The 18,790-nt window shown below is 44.0% G+C and overlaps 1 protein-coding gene across 6 annotated transcripts in view; it reads right to left on the bottom strand.

The window, feature by feature from the left end:
• The window catches only part of LOC126412113 (zinc transporter 1), a 652,968-nt gene that overhangs the window by 82,909 nt on the left and 551,269 nt on the right, over positions 1-18,790 (bottom strand). For all 6 annotated transcript variants that reach the window (XM_050081545.1, XM_050081547.1, XM_050081550.1 and 3 more), the window contains one exon: positions 9,592-9,705. In XM_050081545.1, coding sequence (XP_049937502.1) covers positions 9,592-9,705 — 114 coding nt within the window. The remainder of the gene's footprint in view (positions 1-9,591; positions 9,706-18,790) is intronic.

The following is an 18,790-nucleotide window of genomic DNA, read 5'->3' as shown; positions in this document are numbered from 1 at the left end:
ATATACGAGAAAGTAGTTGTACGTAGCGAGTCGCGAGAGCATGTAGTTCGTTCGTGCTAGCAGCGCGTGCGAGACAGTCGGAGCCGTGTGTGAGGAGTCGGCGGGCGTCGACATGGGCCTCTGGTCAAGATTCAGGACGAGGTATATTTTTTAAATAAGGTAATGAAGCAGCATTGCGCTCATCTGATAATGTAATGCATTTAAGTGTAATTAATTTGTTCAAGAATCGCCCCAATAATAATTTTGTTTTCAAAGCAATTTTTTAAGAAAACCATCATTTGAATTGAAAGAACATTTCCCATGCATTTCCTTAAAGAAAAAATTCACTTAAATTCAAAGAATATTTGCGATGCATTTCCTCCAAGCTATGGCGAAGAATAAGAGCAGAATTTAGACGTGCAGTTTTACTGAGGTAAGAATTTCAGTTTAATTAGTGAACAGGGCCTAAGATCGACATTTCGGTCTATTTGCGTTTTCATTGTCACTGAGATTTCATTTTCATTGAATTGTCTTACATTTTTGTGGGCAGATTACACTTGGCTCAGATTGCAAGTTCTCACATTTATTGTCATTGACGAACATTATTTGCTGGGAGGTTACACTTAGCTCTATGTCCATTAGCATTTGAATAAGAATACTTTAACAATTTTCTCTGGGGAGGTTATAATATTGAATTCTCTATTTCCGAAATGAAATGTCCCGTGCGTCTATTTACAATTGCCATTCCATGTCCAAACTCTGTCAAGTCCTGTCGTGCTTCCATAATCACGTCGGAAACCTTTTCACATGAATCATCCGAGTACAAATGACAGTTCCGCCAAAGCGCTGCCCTTTTATGGCCCGTGTACACCACACTGCCGCCTTGTGTTTACGTGCATATCGTTGTCCCACGCTTTCTGTCACCTCACTGCATTATTCTCCGCAGCCCTCGTGATGAAAACAGTGCCTACAGCAGCCTGGCGACCGGAGTGGCCTTCCAGGGCCAGACGCCGAATCCAGTCGCATTCCACCAGTCAGGAGCCGCCGCAACTACGTGTAAGGCTCTCTTGTCATTGTTGCTTCCCCGGACTTGACTGTGCTTCACTACGCAGGAACCCTGAAACTGAATTGCCCTGAGACAAACTCGTTTTGTGTGTAAGTTCGGACTGTCCCGTCAGGACTTCAACTCTGGCTAGCGTAGTGCATTGTGTATTTACTAGTTAGTCATAGCTTCTAGCAGTATTTGTTTTCTTCCTAAAGGTATTCAGCCAATCTTTATGGTCATCAGTTCTTCCACAAGCAGTAACTTTTTCGTTCAGTCTTTCGCCTCTATAAATATTATTGTTCTTTCGCTACTTGAGAAGAGACTTTCTTTTCAATACTGTTTCTTCATTATTCAAGAAGTAATTGCCTTTGTCAAGTGATTAATGCTCACATTGTACTAAAACAAACATCGAAGATGACACATTCCCTCTTGTTACATGAACTTTGTTCTGCAGAACGTACGAGAACATGTTCGCATGTTATACTCTCGAATCATAGTTGGAAATAAAAGACAGCGGCTCTAACTTACCAAAAGATAGTACTTTCCGGAAATACATATCTCTCAACTCCGCACGATGATACAGCCAGTCATAAAATTGATTAACATAATATCTCAAATCCTAGTAAATTCTAAAAAAAGACAATCCTACACCTACGCTTCAATGTGTACAGCAACGTAGAATGGCCAACAGAAAACGCAACGCCGCTAATTCGAATAAGTTGGTGGCTGCTTCCCACGGAGGGAACCAATGAAGTGGGCCCTGCAACGTCCCTTTGATACTTCTGTCTTCTCATTTAACACGCTGACGCATTCCTTCATTTTGCAACTGTGCCTTTAAGCACAACACACCAACCCGAGATGATCCGAGAAGAGTTTTATGTTTAACAGTCCACGGTTGCTGCTGTCTTTTACTTTGGACGGTGGCTTATGGCACTGACGCTTTAAGGTACGTTAAACTGCTGAACGATGTATGGCTGTCAGTAGGCGTAATATGGCGATTTATTAATTGGTTTCCTTGTTTTATAGCATTTGCCGATGGGATAACGTAGTCCAGGAACATTTTGTGCTAAAAATATCACACATTTGACAATTCCACTCTTTAGAATGACAAGTTCCAGCTGACAAAATCGAAGAAAATGAGTTGCTAGTGTGACAAGTGTCTATCTGTGTACTGCTACATTGGGAACGTACTCGTATTCCAATCTGTGGAGAAATAGTCGAGTTACAAGAATGCAGAAGTTCCAAGGGATGTCCCTGTTTGTTTCGTTGGGATGACAATTTTGTTATTGTATTACTTTTTCTTGTAAATAATGATAAATAAAGTCGAATATTAGTGTAATTATTAGTTTTAATTAATCATATCTTATCATTCTAACAAACATTAGAATTTGAATGGAAAATGTCTACCATGCAAGTCTTTAATTTTTTCAAGTAAAAAAAGGTAAAGCTAATTTTTTGTTATAAATTAACTGGAGAAACAAGCGCAAAGGTAATGACACATGAAAATGGACGAGATGCTTGAGTAGCACGATCAGGTATCAATTCCTTGCAGTTTTCAGAGGTTGTTTGCTGCAACAGTTTTAAAAAGAATGCGCTATGGGGAAGGTTAATGCAGTTACGGTGCACTTTAATCGTAATGTTTTTTGTAAATGTTTTTTACAGTTCATTGTGACAAGTATCGACCAGTAGCTTATCAAAAAATTACTACTGTTGGTGGAGAGAGAAACGAATAATGAGTTAATGAAAATTTGACATCAGTTTACCAGACATGAATGGAATGGTGGTTGACACATTGTAGTTCCAAAGGGTTGACTTGTTGGCGTTATCATTCACAGTACCGATTCATGAGACAGTTGTACTATGGCTTCAAAACAGGTAAAATGGTACTTAATTTACGTGTATGGTGTAGTAGGAGGAATAAATGATATAATTTGTAGGAGTTTGGGGATGTACGTGGTGCGAAACTTAGGCCGCAGAGCTGCCAGAAGCTGCAGCTACAGTGGCACTAATACAACTGGCTCAAATATGTCCCATCGTTCGACAGTCATGGTGGCTGGCGAGTAGTAGCGAACGAGTCTCTCGGCAACCCATAACCAGATATCAGTGGGTGAAACATTTGGAGAACTTGCTGGGCAGGGTAACAGTGGAGGAAATCCCTCTGTATCAGGATAGTTCAAGAATGCACAGCAACATGCTCATTGTGTTACGATGTCAAAAGACAAGTTGATGGAGACGTCAAAGACACAGCACAACCACCATCTTTAATACATCAGAAATGTAAATGCTGCTGTCAAAATTACCAGCCAATGTAACTAGAAGGGATCCTCTTGGGTACTCAGTGGCACCTCATATCGTCACGCCAGGTGCTGTGCCCGTATCACGATGAGGAACACAGCCTGACAGCGTTCGTCCTTCCCGGGCTCTCCACACATGGATACATCCATACACAGAAGTGGGGTTCAGCTGATAAGACGACTTGCGCCACTGCTACGTCCTGCTGTCGCTGGGCGCACCACTCTCTCCTGCTGCAGCAAGGAAAGTCGCAACAGTGGTCACGATGGCATTCTAGATTTTGTCACGCTTTTCGCGTAGACACTTGTCTCGCTGCGAACAAGCCTTTTTCCTGACTGGATGCACATTACGTGATAGCAGTGGCAGTATGACCTTGCACAGCTTCTGACAAATAAGTCTTTTCTGTCAGGTGGTGGTGGTGGTGGTGGTGGTGGTGGTTAGTGTTTAACGTCCCGTCGACAACGGGGTCTTTTTTTCTTTTTTTTTGGTGGGGTTTAAGGGCGCTCAACTACTGAGGTCATTAGCGCCCAACAACGGGGTCATTAGAGACGGAGCAGAAGCTCGGGTTAGGGAAGGATTGGGAAGGAAATCGGCCGTGCCCTTTCAAAGGAACCATCCCGGCATTTGCCTGAAACGATTTAGGGAAATCACGGAAAACCTAAATCAGGATGGCTGGAGACGGGATTGAACCGTCGTCCTCCCGAATGCGAGTCCAGTGTGCTAACCACTGCGCCATCTCGCTCGGTTTTTCTGTCAGGCTCTAGTCATGTTTGGCTGTTTATATCCTGCAAAACCTTAAGTATTGCCTTCCTGAGCCCAGAAACTCCATAGCTGCGTGACAGTCATGGGACCCAAATCAACGCAAGCACCAATATTGCTGAGCGATCACGTATAGTCTCACGCCACCTGTGCCATTACGCACCACTGTGTGAATACTAGCTGGAGCCATGTTACCAAACCACTGTGCCATTGGTAGGCTGGAGTTAATACTGCGACACACACAGCTGCTTTTGTGGTGGTGCTGCACCTGGGAAGCATGGGCTGATGACGAGTGATGTCATGTCTTTTGAGTAATGAATCTCGGTTCTGCACTGTCTCAGTTGATCACCATCTGCAAGCATAGTGCCATGGCACCATAAAGATCAGGTGCCGATGGCATCATGCATAACTTATTTATCGTGCGCCGTGTACTGAGCTCAACCCCTACAGTGCAGACGAGTAAGAGCTTTGTAACTCGGGAACTCCGCAGGCAGACCAGCAGAGGGTGTCACCAGGCAGTGTACACAGCGACGATAGAGGTCGTTGGCAAACTGCACCTCTTCCTGCATCCGCCACATCCCATGTCTAAAATAGGCTCACAAGCATCCGTCCACAAGGTAGCTACTTAGGCTGGTGCACGAGCTCTGGGGAGCAGTTTCGTCGCAGCAAGCAACCTGAAGATCGCCATCGACTTCTGGACAGGACACTGCCGCCTCAGCTAGGACTAACTACTCATTGAGACTCGATATAATTTTATTGTTGTGACGCTAGCTCACTATGTGTCTACAACCTACACTCTTGTGACCATTATGTATATTCCCATGCAGGGGAGGCATTTTAAATCAAAGTCCATTGTCCAGTTGGTGGTTGCCCATATTCGCAACTGCAAATACGTCTCATGTGTTTGATAAACGCTCTAGTCGCCACAGTACTTCTGAACACAGGGACTGGAATATCATATTATATATTTCATTACTGTTGGCTGGCAATACTTCTTCAGCCAAGTACACCATAAGAGTAGTCAAGTGTATTTTTCTTGACAGAATCTTTGATTTGTACTTCGGTTTTCTGCCGGAAGTGGGAAACTTAGTTTTACGTTAACCTAAAATTATTAGGACTTTAAGACTCTACTCATTAAAAAGTGTGTGACTACAGAAACTTAAGTCACTGTTTTTAGCGTAAAGCTCTTAAGACTAAGATTGTGTTTACTGAAGCGTCTGTAACTCTGAAGTATCATTTAACTTCTTTATTTACCTCGCGATCCTGGAACTATAAGTGGGTCCTGTTTTTGCGAACCATCATTTATTTTGTTTCACTTACTGAAGGACTAGCATCCATTTCGTTTCACTTATTGGAAAACCATCCTTCCTTTTGTTTCATTGTGGAGAATATTTTTGTGGATATTCTGTTCAATAAACTTTTTTATCTCCTATACCTGGGATGTTCACTTGAAAGCGTCGGTTACGAACGCATCAAATAGTGGTGTTAGGGTGAGAGGACTTATTCTGCCAGCCAGCGTTAAAGAGAGAAATACCGTGTTATTCCTAGAGACACGACATGGGATATCACTGGTCACGTCCGGTCTTGTTGCGGAACTCTGATAGCACAACAATACTTTACAGACATCCTGGTCCTTATGTGTAAATTCTCATGAGACAGGTACTGGCATCATCTATCAGCAGTACGACGCTTGTCGACAGAAGCCACGTCTCTGAACTACTCTCATCACGCTGAGGAACTGCCTTGGGCACCAAAATCCACCGCTCTCTGCGCAACACATCTTTTGTGGGACCTGCTTTGATGTCGACTCCTTCCCAGCGTCAGTATCTGGGATATCGAGTGCCAGTTACAACAGTTGACCCACAACTTACCTCATAAGATTAAATAACGTCTGCACGACACTATTCTCTACCGAATCAGAACATGCATCCACGCACCAAGAACTTGTAACGCGCTACTCACAAGGGACCAGCAGTGTCCTGGTACTTCCAATTTTTTCACGCAACTTGGTTTTATATTCACTGAAATGAAAGCACATAACCTCTCAATGCGTGGAATTTCATTTCTTTTGACCTCCTAGATCCTTAACTTTTTTGGTTAGTAAGTGTACATTGCAAGCCGTTAAAGCGCAAAACAGTGAATTAGTTTGTGCAAGTGCTACCACGACACAAGCTCAGAACACTTCCAGTGCTGTTAAATCCTCAAGAAAGCTACAGGCACTGACAAAAATCGCCGACGCCATTCCATGATTTAAATGGAGGACATACTGGATTCTTGAAGTTAACTAATTATTTAGGTGTTGAATGTGTCAGTTTTATGATACATCATAACCAAATGGAATGAGTGGGTTTTACTGGCTATTAAATTAATTCGGAATTAAATTTGGATGAATGATTACCATTCCAAGTACTAGTAAACGATAGTTGGTTTTATTACATAACTGAGTCCGTACACTATTGAACTACACGTCAGTGAATAAAAATTCTTCTCTGGGACGGAGAGACCGACACAAAAGAAACTCTTCAGGTAGTTTTCAAATTAAATGGTTCAAATGGCTCTGAGCACTATGGGACTCAACTGCTGAGGTCATTAGTCCCCTAGAACTTAGAACTAGTTAAACCTAACTAACCTAAGGACATCACAAACATCCATGCCCGAGGCAGGATTCGAACCTGCGACCGTAGCGGTCTTGCGGTTCCAGACTGCAGCGCCTTTAACCGCACGGCCACTTCGGCCGGCTTTTCAAATTATTAAGCTTCAATATCCACCAGCCTTTCGTTTTAAAGTTAAGCTTCGATATCTGTCAGTCTTCTTTGTTTTGAACTGTAATGGATTATTTGCAGCTGATTTCACATACTATGATGGTGTCTTTCTCTCGCATCGCCGTGGTCATCAGTTCAATCACTTGGTGATGTGACCTCTCAGTCGGAGTGCAAAGCAGAATCCCACGAGGTTCATCCATTTCTGTTGCCAATTAAACCAGCTGTACTTCTTAAATCTCTAGCCCATCTGTCTGGTGGCCTTTCCCCGACTTTTAGGTAAATTGGCCTCCAAGGTAAGATTTCTTTTGAGCCTCTGTCTTCCTTTCTTCGAGTGACATGAGCATTCCACTGCCATTTCAAGGTACTTACTCTTTCCATTATGTCACAAACCTACTACGAGCTTTCTAACAATGAACTCCATGTGCATGTGTCTGAGATGTAAGGTATATTACTGGTAGTATAATTGGTCAAAAACTGTTTTTTTTCAGATAGGGTACATCTTACTCTTGAAAACTTGAGGGTATCTTCAGTAAGCTTGTCAGCTGAGTTTAATTCGTCGAAATACTCCTGGTTTTTAAGTCTCCCCAAGTTGATCCACGTACACGTATCCTGTGACATTTTGCAATTGTGTGCTTCCAATACGTGTTTTTCCCTCATGTGTCCAAGCATTCAATCATTCTGACAATCTTGTCATACTTCTTTTGTAGATCATACCACGTAATTTACATCTACTCCCTCCCCCGTCTCGGTTGGGGAAGGGTTGACAGTGCCCGTGTTGGCGCTTTTCTGTCTACCCGTGCCAGAAACCGAAGAGCAAATTCAGAACACTGCTGTGTATGATGAGGTTTCAGCTGCTGCACTGTCTGGATCTTGTTGACCGTGGAGTGGAACATTCTCGTGACGCCGCACGAGCGCTAGCGCTACCCGGGACACGCGCTGCATGGGCGGTCACAGCAGAGGCAACCTCGTCAGTAACTTGCACTGGGGTAGGGCGCCTTCCTCTTCCAGGTGCCACATCCAGCCCGTGTTTTTGAATTTCATCATCATCTTTAAACCGTTTAATGACATCCAACCACTTCTCAGACTTTTCAGTCGGCTGTACTATCTCAGTGCAGCTCTGTAATTGCCGATGCTGACACAAAACAGTTTCACTGTCAGTGGACGGCCTCTCTTCTCCATTGCTATACTCTTGACTCACATTATAGCTTGTCAGACGACAGTTTGAATGTCATGCCGTCGTACACTGTACAGCGCCAGATTTGCACGTCGTGGCCACAGCTGGAACGAATTTGTTTTTCCAGAGTAAATTGGATCCACAATATCCACCAAGCTTGCTGTCATATGATAGTTATTACAGCCGACACTGTACCTCTGTGAGTAGTTACACGTTAATTACAATCAACTAATATTCGTAGAAGTAGAGAAGATATAAAATGTAGACTGGCAATGGCAAGGAAAGCGTTTCTGAAGAAGAGAAATTTGTTAACATCGAGCATTGATTTAGGTGTCAGGAAGTCGTTTCTGAAAGTATTTGTATGGAGTGTGGCCATGTATGGAAGTGAAACATGGACGATAAATAGTTTAGACAAGAAGAGAATAGAAGCTTTCGAAATGTGGTGCTACAAAAGAATGCTGAAGATTAGATGGGTAGGTCACATAACTAATGAGGAGGTACTGAATAGAATAGGGGAGAGGAGTAGTTTGTGGCACAATTTGACTAGAAGAAGGGACCGGTTGGTAGGACATGTTCTGAGGCATCAAGGGATCACAAATTTAGCATTGGAGGGCAGCGTGGAGGATAAAAATCGTAGAGGGAGACCAAGAGATGAATACACTAAGCAGATTCAGAAGGATGTAGGTTGCAGTAGGTACTGGGAGATGAAGAAGCTTGCACAGGATAGAGCAGCATGGAGAGCTGCATCAAACCAGTCTCTGGACTGAAGACCACAACAACAACAACAACAACAACAACAACAATATTTAAATGTTACCTACTTTTCTGGACCATCTGTCTGGAGGGTAGTCTTGTATGGAAGTGAAATGAGGACAATAAGCAGTAGACACGAAAAGGGTAGAAGCCTTCGGAAAGCGGGGCTCCAAGCAGAATGGTGGAGATTGATCGGGCAGATCGAATAACAAATGAAAAGTACCAAATCTTAATTTATGGCACACTTTGGTCAGATGCGTCGCAACGCATCATGGTTGGAGGGACGGGGGGGGGGGGGGGGGGAGGAGTAAATAATTCAGAGGGAGACCCAAACAAAACTACAATACGTAGATTCTACTAGAAGTAGGTTGCAGCAGTTAGAGATGAAGCAGCCTAGCTCAAAATAGAGTAGTATGGGGAACTGCTCGAAAGCAGTCTTCAGGCTGAAGACTGTAACAACATCAAAAAAGCAACAAGAAATAATGTACTTAATTCCATAGCCCCATTTGCTGCTTCCCATTTGTTAAGTGCGCTGCCTGGTTACTGAAACAAATGAGCTCAGGATAAGGAAGTGTTGCATCTTATTGGGCGGGGATGGTTTTGCACACGCACAGGATGATGGTGGCTGAAGTAGTGGCCACTTTGGCCCAGGAGGTTAGCCTCACCATTGCCACGCACACACGCATGCATGCGCAGGAGGTCCACGGAGATGGTGGTGGTGGCTGAAGTAGCGGCCGCGCCGGCACACACACACACACACACACACACACACACACACACACACTGGCGGCTCCAGTAGAGGCCGCGGCCCAGAGGGTCTGCCTTACCGCCTCCCCAGGAGGTGGGCCGCCGCCGACGCCGCCGTCACCCTTGGCGTCCTCCATCTCCACCTGCCCCTCCACCTCCTCCTCTTGGTCGTGCTCGTGCTCCTCGCTGCTGTACTGAAACCCAACAACGCCACAGAATCAGCTGTGTGCAACAAAATCACGTGTACAAATCTCACAAAGCGATAGAACACAGTGCAACATTTTTTGTCTAGCCGTTTCCATCTCGTATCCAGAACTTGCGAAGCTGTAGAAATTTATCATAGGGAAGAAAGGGAGAGGGGGATAATATCCCAAATTTGACATTTCTTTGTCAATGAGTCACTGAGTCATTGAGTTTGTAAACTTGTGTCGCGTATTTATTGCGAGAGCGAAATTTTACGAGGTATTTTCAGTAAGTAATGAAATACATTTATCTTTCTCTGCTAATTTCATTTCGGAATTTTTCATGTAACATCGTGGGATGTTCCCGCTTCAGCCCCTATAGTTTATGAAGTTCTGATGGTTGTTGGCGCTACACAAAGTCTTCAAAATGACATTTATAACAGAGGTGCTCGAATGGTTGAAATGGCTCTGAGCACTATGGGACTTAACATCTGAGGTCATTAGTCCCCTAGAACTCAGAACTACTTCAATCTAACTAACCTAAGGACATCACAAACACCCATGCCCGAGGCAGGATTCGAACCTGCGACCGTAGCGGTCGCGCGGTTCCAGACTGAAGCGCCTAGACCGCTCGGCCACACCGGCCAGCGCTTTACATTGTTTTAACAAATATCGCCTATAACGCTTTCCTTGATATGAAGATTAAGACATGGGCGGAAAAACAGGCTAACCCTCAAACGTAAAAGACGAGAGATAAATGTTGCCATCTGTTGATGGGTACAGGAACTATCAAAATTTACATTAGTCTTACGCCTAAATACCACTTAGGGATGAGACCAATGCAAATTTTGATAGTTCCCATACTGAGCAACAGATAGCAACATTTATTTCTAAGCTTTTATATTTGAGGGTGTAATCTTACCCTCGCACACATCACCATTAGTGTTCTCATTCTTTCCATAAATTTTGAAAACTTCAGGAGGAATAAGATTACAAAAGAACTTTGGTACTTATCTTGATTATCTCGTTGTTGTTGTTGTTGTTGTTGGCTCAAAATCTTGTTGTGTCTAGGAGTACATTATTGTTGCTGAAAATTCTGATTTGACATTGCAGTCTCTTGAAGATGAAATAACTGACGAAGAATTGCCTGTGCTACGAATATCTCTTTATTTTATCCCATTCTTCTAAATCGCACCGACTTTATAACATCCACATTCAAAAAGCCAATAGTTACATTGTTGGTCACAAACTTATAAAAACGTCTACTTCCATCTGATGCATGCCCACTATTACTTACATTCTGCAGTATTCACATTATTCCAAAGAGCCTACAAAGCAAGAGAGCCTACAAAGCAAGAGAGCCTACAAAGCAAGAGAGCCTACAAAGCAAGAGAGCCCACAAAGCAAGAGAGCCCCCAAAGCAAGAGAGCCCACAAAGCAAGAGAGCCCCCAAAGCAAAAGAGCTAACAAAACAAAAGAGCTTACAAAAGAAAAGGTGAATCATCGTTAAAATATATTATTTTATAAATTAATCCAGAAACAAATTTAATAATTAGCATTAGATGGTGCAATTAATAATATGAATTTTAAGTATGCAAGAAATTTTGTAATTTCAATTATTTTTGGAAGAAGAGTAATTGTAACTGTTTGTATCGATTGTAAGAGATTCATTCCTTTTTTTATACGTTCTAGCCTGAAATCTAATACACCATATATAAACTCAGATGAATTCTTTTAATGAAACAGCTGAGATAATTTTAACCTGTGCAAGAACCGATAGTATACATGGTGTCGATTATCTCTATAAAAAAAGGTAATGTTAGAGGAGGATGATTCATTATAAGGGTTATCCCCTTTTTCTGCGCATGTCTTCATATACACTCGTATCAGACCATGCAGGCCGCTAAGTAAAATAACGGAACAGCCAGACTACAAAGACTGACTTTGAAGTCAGTGATAATGTGGCTCACTACGAGCTGTTTTTTTTTACTGCCCTGTTCTACTTTCCTTTTACGTTCACACACTGTGTGCTCAGTCTATTTTTTTCAGCCCGTTCATATACGCCAGGTACCCAATCTCAGCTACAGTGAGTGTCAGGTTCCACCACTAAGCAGTATGTAGATTAGACTTCCCCAGCCAGTCTGCCGCAACGTTGTACTGTGTGTTCTGGCCTGTGAAGTGTAAACGACGGTAAAATCTGGAATAGTGTACCGACCGACAAACCGGATTTGTGTATGCGCTTTGGCCAACTGCGGGGCCGGTGGGCAGTACCACTCGACAGCCGAATCCTCCACCACTTCACTTCACTCGACCCACACCACTACTTCACGCAATAAAATGTGCCGTGTGTAGTGCTGTAGTGCCAACAGCCTGACGAAAGTTCGTCTTTCGTCAGTGTGCGCGGGGTTCAATACTGTTTTCATTCCAGGATTGTTAGATGCTGCTGTTTCATCATGTCCACGAAAGGTGTTCACGATTTGTTTGAAGAACGTTTTTGAACATACAAGCGACTGATTTGGCCAACCAGATTGCTCATCAATCCCGAAAGGTCAAGTTCAGACTCACTGCAAATCTTAATACAGTCAATTATTTTGGAAACACTTGGCCATTTTTGCTTGCGTTGCCATTGTCTTTCTATATGCTGTTCGAAAACTGAGCTAAGCAAAAGAAATTAGGGTAACTGCTGGTAATGCTGTTCAAATAGTTTCAATTAAGTGTCCACGAAGTATATTTCGTTTTGCGTAAGCGATAAATAGTTGTTGCCCATCCGCAGCTCGTGTTCTTGCGGAAGCGTTCTCGCTTCCGGCGCACGGGGTCCCGGGTTCTATTCCCGGCAGGGCCAGGGATTTTCTCTGCTCCCTGATGACTGGGTGTTGTGTGTTCTTCATCATCATTGACTCGCAAGTCGCCGAAGTGGCGTCAACTAACCTCGCATGGGGCCTCCCGGCCAACAATGCCATACGATCATATCATTTCATATTTCAGTTGTTGCCTATTTTCTTTTTCTCTGGCATGAGCAACAGAGCCTTACTGTAAAGTATCATCGTCACTTAATGTGGTCCTTAGTGGTTGGTACCGAACTGAGATATACTGAGGTGACAAGTCACGGTGTGCCTCCTGGCATGGTGCCAGACCTCACTCTGCCCGGCACAGTGCAGCAGCTCGACGTGGTGTGGGCTCAGTCGTTGGAAATCTGCTGCAAAAGTACTGAGCCGCGCTGCCTCTATAGCCGTCCACAATAGAGAAGGTGTTGCCGTTTCAGGAATTTCTGCACGAGCTAACCTCTCGATTACGTCCCATAAATATTCGACGGGATTGATGAGCGATCTGGTTGGCCAAATCAGTCGCTCGTACAGTCAAGAATGTTCTTCAAACAAATCGTGGGCAATTGCGGCCCGATGACATGGCGCGTTGTCATCCATAAAAATTCCACCGTCGTCTGGGAACACGAATGGCTGCACGTTGTCTCCAAGTATACGAACATAGTCAGGACCCAGTCCACTCCACGTAAACACAGCCTGCACATTAAAGGCGGGTCCACACCGAGCGCGCCGCGCCGCGCAAAACGGCTCTGCGCGCTCAGTGTGGACGGCGAACCGCGCTGCGCCGTGCCGCGCAGTTTTCCGGCTGTTCTCGGTACATCAAAGGAAGTGGCGCGTTTGCGCGCGCTCAGTTTAGACGGGGCTTCGCTCGCTCCATCTTCAGGCGATGCGCGCGCTCCAACTGGAACACAGTGCGCGCCTCGGAGCGGCGCGGCGGGGCGCGGAAGGCGCACTCCTCCCTGTTACAGCTGGGGGGGGGGGGGGGGGCAGCAGCGCGGCGCAGCACGGCGCGGCGCGCTCAGTGTGGACCCGCCTAAACGCTCGACTTCCTTTGATGTACCGACAACAGCCGGAAAACTGCGCGGCGCGGCACGACGAGGCGCAGCGCGGTTCGCCGTCCACACTGAGCGCGCAGAGCCGTTTTGCGCAGCGCGGCGCGGCACGGCGCGCTCAGTGTGGACCCGCCTTATTACGGAGCCGCCACCAGCTTGCGCAGTGCCTCGTTGACAACTTGGGTCAGTGGCTTCGTGGGCTCTGCGCCACACTCGAACCCTTCTGTCGGGAATGGTGCGACCAGGCCACGGTTTTCCAGTCGTCCAGCGTCCAACCGATACGGTCTCGAGTCCACGAGAGGCGTGTAGCTCCAACTAACAATCTGCGTTCGAAGTCTGTTAATTCGCGTCGTGCGACCACAATCACGTCGCAAGCCTTTCCACTAAGTCACCCAGAGGCGTAGCGCCATATACTGATCCTGCCTTGGAGGTGGTTAAGTGGGAGATGTGTCTCAGAGCTGGATAGTGACAGATGGTGACGCGAGATTGGACGCACACGTAGTTTATGTATCGGCCGATAGAGGACAATATTCGACAGGGGGACAGATTTTAGTTTCGATTGTGTACACTAGAATGCACTAAGTAATAGTGTTTTTCATAAACTGTTCTAGTATTTTCATAAAGTGTTAGTATGTTTTTTTGTGTATGATAAATGTTATAAATGTGTTTTTGCAGTATGAATGATGCGTGAGTGTGGTTTAAGGTTAATATGAAGATAATTGTTTAACGAGTTGTGTAGTAGGATTTAGTGTGGGGACATTTCGAAGAAGTATGGATATGGACAAAGGGGATTTTTATAGAATAGATTTGTAAAGTAAGTTTATGTTAAAGGGAAAGTTGATTCAGGTATAAATAACAATAGTAAATAACTTTATGCATAAGCAAAACTTCAGCATATTAGAAAATTACGTCGGTAAAAGTGCAGTCGTTATGTTTACTATTTTGCAGTTGGTTATTGGTGAAAAGCGCGGATTGACGCGGGAGAATGTGGTTTTGCTGTTGGCTGTTGAGTGAACTGACCAATGGTAAAGCAATATTCTTCGCGCGTCTTTCTCGGCTGGTAGAGAAGAGTATTCTAGAGAAGAGTGGGAGCCTAGCCATGAAACAGTTCGGACGTGTGTAGTAGTAGTAGTAGTAGTAGTAGTAGTAGTTCCGGTGGAAACGATAAGTTGCCGGATCTATCAGTGCTTCATACATCAAAAGTGTTGTAAAGTGTTGGCATAATTATTCCGATGGGTGTGTAGAAAGTTCGGAATTTTTAAGTGAATTTTGTGACGAGAAAAGACATTTATTCCGCGTGGTGTATTGAGCAGGTCGGTGGCTAAAAACTGTGACTGCATTAGGTACCGACAGACTTAATATTTTGCGAGCATTCTCAATCAAAAACAATCAGTATTTTTGTAGCTATTACGTTTTCGGGAAATGCAACACCATAAACTTGCTAACGTGAGTGAAATGGATTATGAGTGACTGTGTTAAGACTAACACGGGCTTGGCAGTGATACTTGTTCACCTAAGTTTCAGATTATTTTAATTGAGGACAAAATTTCCAACCTTTCATTTGTGTGAAAACTTTCTCCCGAAACGTAGATTAGTGACTTCAATTGCAGCCTGGTTCACGTCGAAGTACAGCAGGTTTCGCTCGGCTTTCCTACTGATGAGCTGCTGAGAATGTTCACAGGTAGGTGCAGGTTCGTCGTAAAGGGACGGAAAAAACCGCGCCGCCGCAACCCGAGTACAAATGACGTCTCTACCGATGAACCGCCCTTTTATACCTTGTGTACGTGCATACCACTGTCCCGCGACTTGTCACCCGAGTGTGATCTTGTTTAAGAGTATTTGAGAGTGGGACCCCTGGGCAGGAGGCCGCTCGCACGCGGGTCGGCGCTGCAGGCGCGCCTCGGCTCGCCGCCGCGTGTCCTTGTGGCCGCAGGAAGCGCGCTGATGGGATAAACGGCGAGCGCCGCTGCACAGTACACGGCCGTGATAGAGCCGTGCGCCGTGTCCCAGCCCGACCTGCTCCCACACGCGTCACCGTCACGTTTTACACACCGTTAATCTCTATTCGCTCAGAATTGCTAAGTAGTGCTCACAGGAGGAGTCGGGACAGGTTCCATCAGACTGGACAAAAGCAGTAATCACACCAATCTTTAAACATGGAAAGAGAAAAGATTGTAACAACTACAAAGGTATCTCTTTAATCAGCGTTGTGGGTAAAATCTTCTCAGGTATTGTTGAAAGGAAAGCGCGAGTATTAGTTGAGGTCCAACTGGATGAAAATCAGTGTGGATTGAGGCCTCTTAGAGGTTGTCAGGACCATATCTTTAGCTTACGGCAAATAATGGAGAAGTGTTACGAGTGGAACAGGGAATTGTATCTGTGCTTTATAGATCTAGAAAAGGCATATGGCCGGGTTCCTAGGAGGAAGTTATTGTCTGTTCTACGAGATTATGGAATAGGAGGCAAACTTTTGCAACCAATTAAAGGTCTTTACATGGATAGTCAGGCAGGAGTTAGAGTTGACGGTAAATTGAGTTCATGGTTCAGAGTAGTTTCAGGGGTAAGACAAGGCTGCAACCTGTCTCCACTGTTGTTCATATTATTTATGGATCATATGTTGAAAACAGTAGACTGGCTGGGTGAGATTAAGATATGTGAACACAAAATAAGCAGTCTCGCATATGCGGATGACCTAGTTGTGATGGCAGATTCGAATGAAAGTTTGCAAAGTAGTATTTCAGAGCTAGATCAGAAATGTAAGGACTATGGTATGAAGATTAGCGTCTCCAAAACGAAAGTAATGTCAGTGGGAAAGAGAGATAAACGGATTGAGTGCCAAATAGGAGGAACAAAGTCAGAACAGGTGGACCGTTTCAAGTACTTAGGATGCATATTCTCACAGCATGGCAACATAGTGAAAGAACTGGAAGCGAGGTGTAGCAAAGCTAATGCAGTGAGCGCTCAGCTACGATCTACTCTCTTCTGCAAGAAGGAAGTCAGTACCGAGACTAAGTTATCTGTGCACCGATCAATCTTTCGACCAACAGCTGGGTGGATTCAGGTTACCTTATCAATAAGGTTGGAGTTACAGATATGAAAGTAGCTAGGATGATTGCAGGTACGAGTAGATGGGAACAATGGCAGGAGGGTATCCGCAATGAGGAAATCAAAGAAAAACTGGGAATGAACTCTATAGATGTAGCAGTCAGGGCGAACAGGCTTAGATGGTGGGGTCATGTTACACGCATGGGAGAAGCAAGGTTACCCAAGAGACTCATGGGTTCAGCAGTAGAGGGTAGGAGGAGTCGGGGCAGACCAAGGAGAAGGTACCTGGATTCGGTTAAGAATGATTTTGAAGTAATAGGCTTAACATCAGAAGAGGCACCAATGTTAGCACTGAATAGGGGGTCATGGAGGAATTTTATAAGGGGGACTATGCTCCAGACTGAACGCTGAAAGGAATGATCAGTCTTAAGTGATGATGATGATGAGGAGGAGGAGGAGGAGGAGGAGGAGGAGGAAAACATAGTAAAAAGCGTATTTTATCCATAGTGGATGCTGTTAAACTCCGTGACTGTTCCTTTACCATGTGTACCGGTATGAAATGAGAGTGTTTTTGTGAAAATGAAACACTAATTTTGAATTGAAAAGTAAAAACATTTTATTCAAAGTACTGACCATTGCTTTCTATACATTTTTATGACCTTTCTGGCAATTTGTGGACACCACGCCAATAGAAATGTTCGTCTTTTGAAGCAAACCAATCAGACACCCAATTTTCGACTTCTTCGTAGGAATCGAAGTGTTCCTCAGCCAATGCGAGTCCCATTGATGAAAACAAATGGCAGTCGGAAGGGACTCCGTCTGGTGAATACGGCGGGTGGGGTAGCAGCTCCTAGCCAAGTGTTTTGATTGCATCCTGAACCAGTTTTGTGCGCAGGTGCATTGTCGTGTAAAAAAATTACTTTGCCATGTCTTCTGGCCCATTCTGGTCTTTTTTCGATCTATGCATAGTTCAAATTGATCATTTGTTGTCTGTAGCGCTTAGTATTCACAGTTTCACCGGGTTTTAGAAGCTCATGATACACCACACCTTTCTGATCGCACCAAACACAGGGCACTGTCTTCTTGCCGAATCGATCTGGTTTTGCCGTCGATGTTAATGGTTGTCCCGGATTAACCCACGATTTTTCCCGTTTAAGATTAATTAAAGATTAATTTAAGATTAATTAAAATAAATCCATTTTTCATCGCTAGTAACAATTCGATGCAAAATTGATTTTCTTTCATGTCTTTGAAGCAAAATGCGACAAATGGTTTTTAGGTATTCCATCTGTCTTTCATTCAATTCATGCGGCATCCATTTTCCACACTTTTGGATCTTTCCCATAGCTTTCAAACGGTCAGAAATTGTTTGTTGTGCAACATTTAGCATTGCTGCCATTTGCTTCTGACTCAAAGTATCATTTTCATCCAATATTGCTTGCAATTCTGTGTCTTCGAACTTTTTTGGTGGTTTTCCACGTTCTTCATTTCTTACATCAAAATCATTTCTGAACCGTTGAAACCATCTTTTGCATGTTGTTTCTGATAGAGCATGATCACCATATCACAAGTATTCGATGCGACTCTGCAGCACTTTTCTTCAAATGAAAACAAAAAATTAATGCTTTCCGCAAATCATCACTTTCTGGTACAAAATTCGACATTGTTAACACGATGAAAAAAGATGATGTTTGTTCCATGACTTTATGTATACTAAATATCTTTGACAGATGTCATACCAACCAAACGAAATTAAGGCTCGTTCACAACAAATGTTCCCTATCGACACATTTGTATGTTAACGCTCATTTCATACCGGAACACCTGGTATAGGGCGCAGAAAAGTCCCACTACCAGTCACAATAAAAGATAATTTATTCGTCACACGACCGGTTTCGGGCTTGTGGCCATTCTCAGGTGTTTATACAATCATTTACATGTTTATATTCCAGGTGACTAAACAGATACAAGTAGTACAATTGTAAGTGACAAGACAGCATTTGTTGGGAGTAGGCATTAGGAGTGGTTTAAAATGGAATGACCATATAAAGTTGATCGTCGGTAAAGCAGATGCCAGACAGATTCATTGGAGCAATCCTAAGGAAATGCAATCCGAAAACAAAGGAAGTAGGTTATAGTACACTTGTTCGCCCACTGCGTGAATACTGCTCATCGATG

This window comes from Schistocerca serialis, chromosome 7 (assembly GCF_023864345.2).
Source record: "Schistocerca serialis cubense isolate TAMUIC-IGC-003099 chromosome 7, iqSchSeri2.2, whole genome shotgun sequence".
NCBI classification, from domain to species: domain Eukaryota; kingdom Metazoa; phylum Arthropoda; class Insecta; order Orthoptera; family Acrididae; genus Schistocerca; species Schistocerca serialis.
Note: the sequence above shows the minus strand (reverse complement) of the source record. Positions and strands in the feature narration are given on the sequence as shown.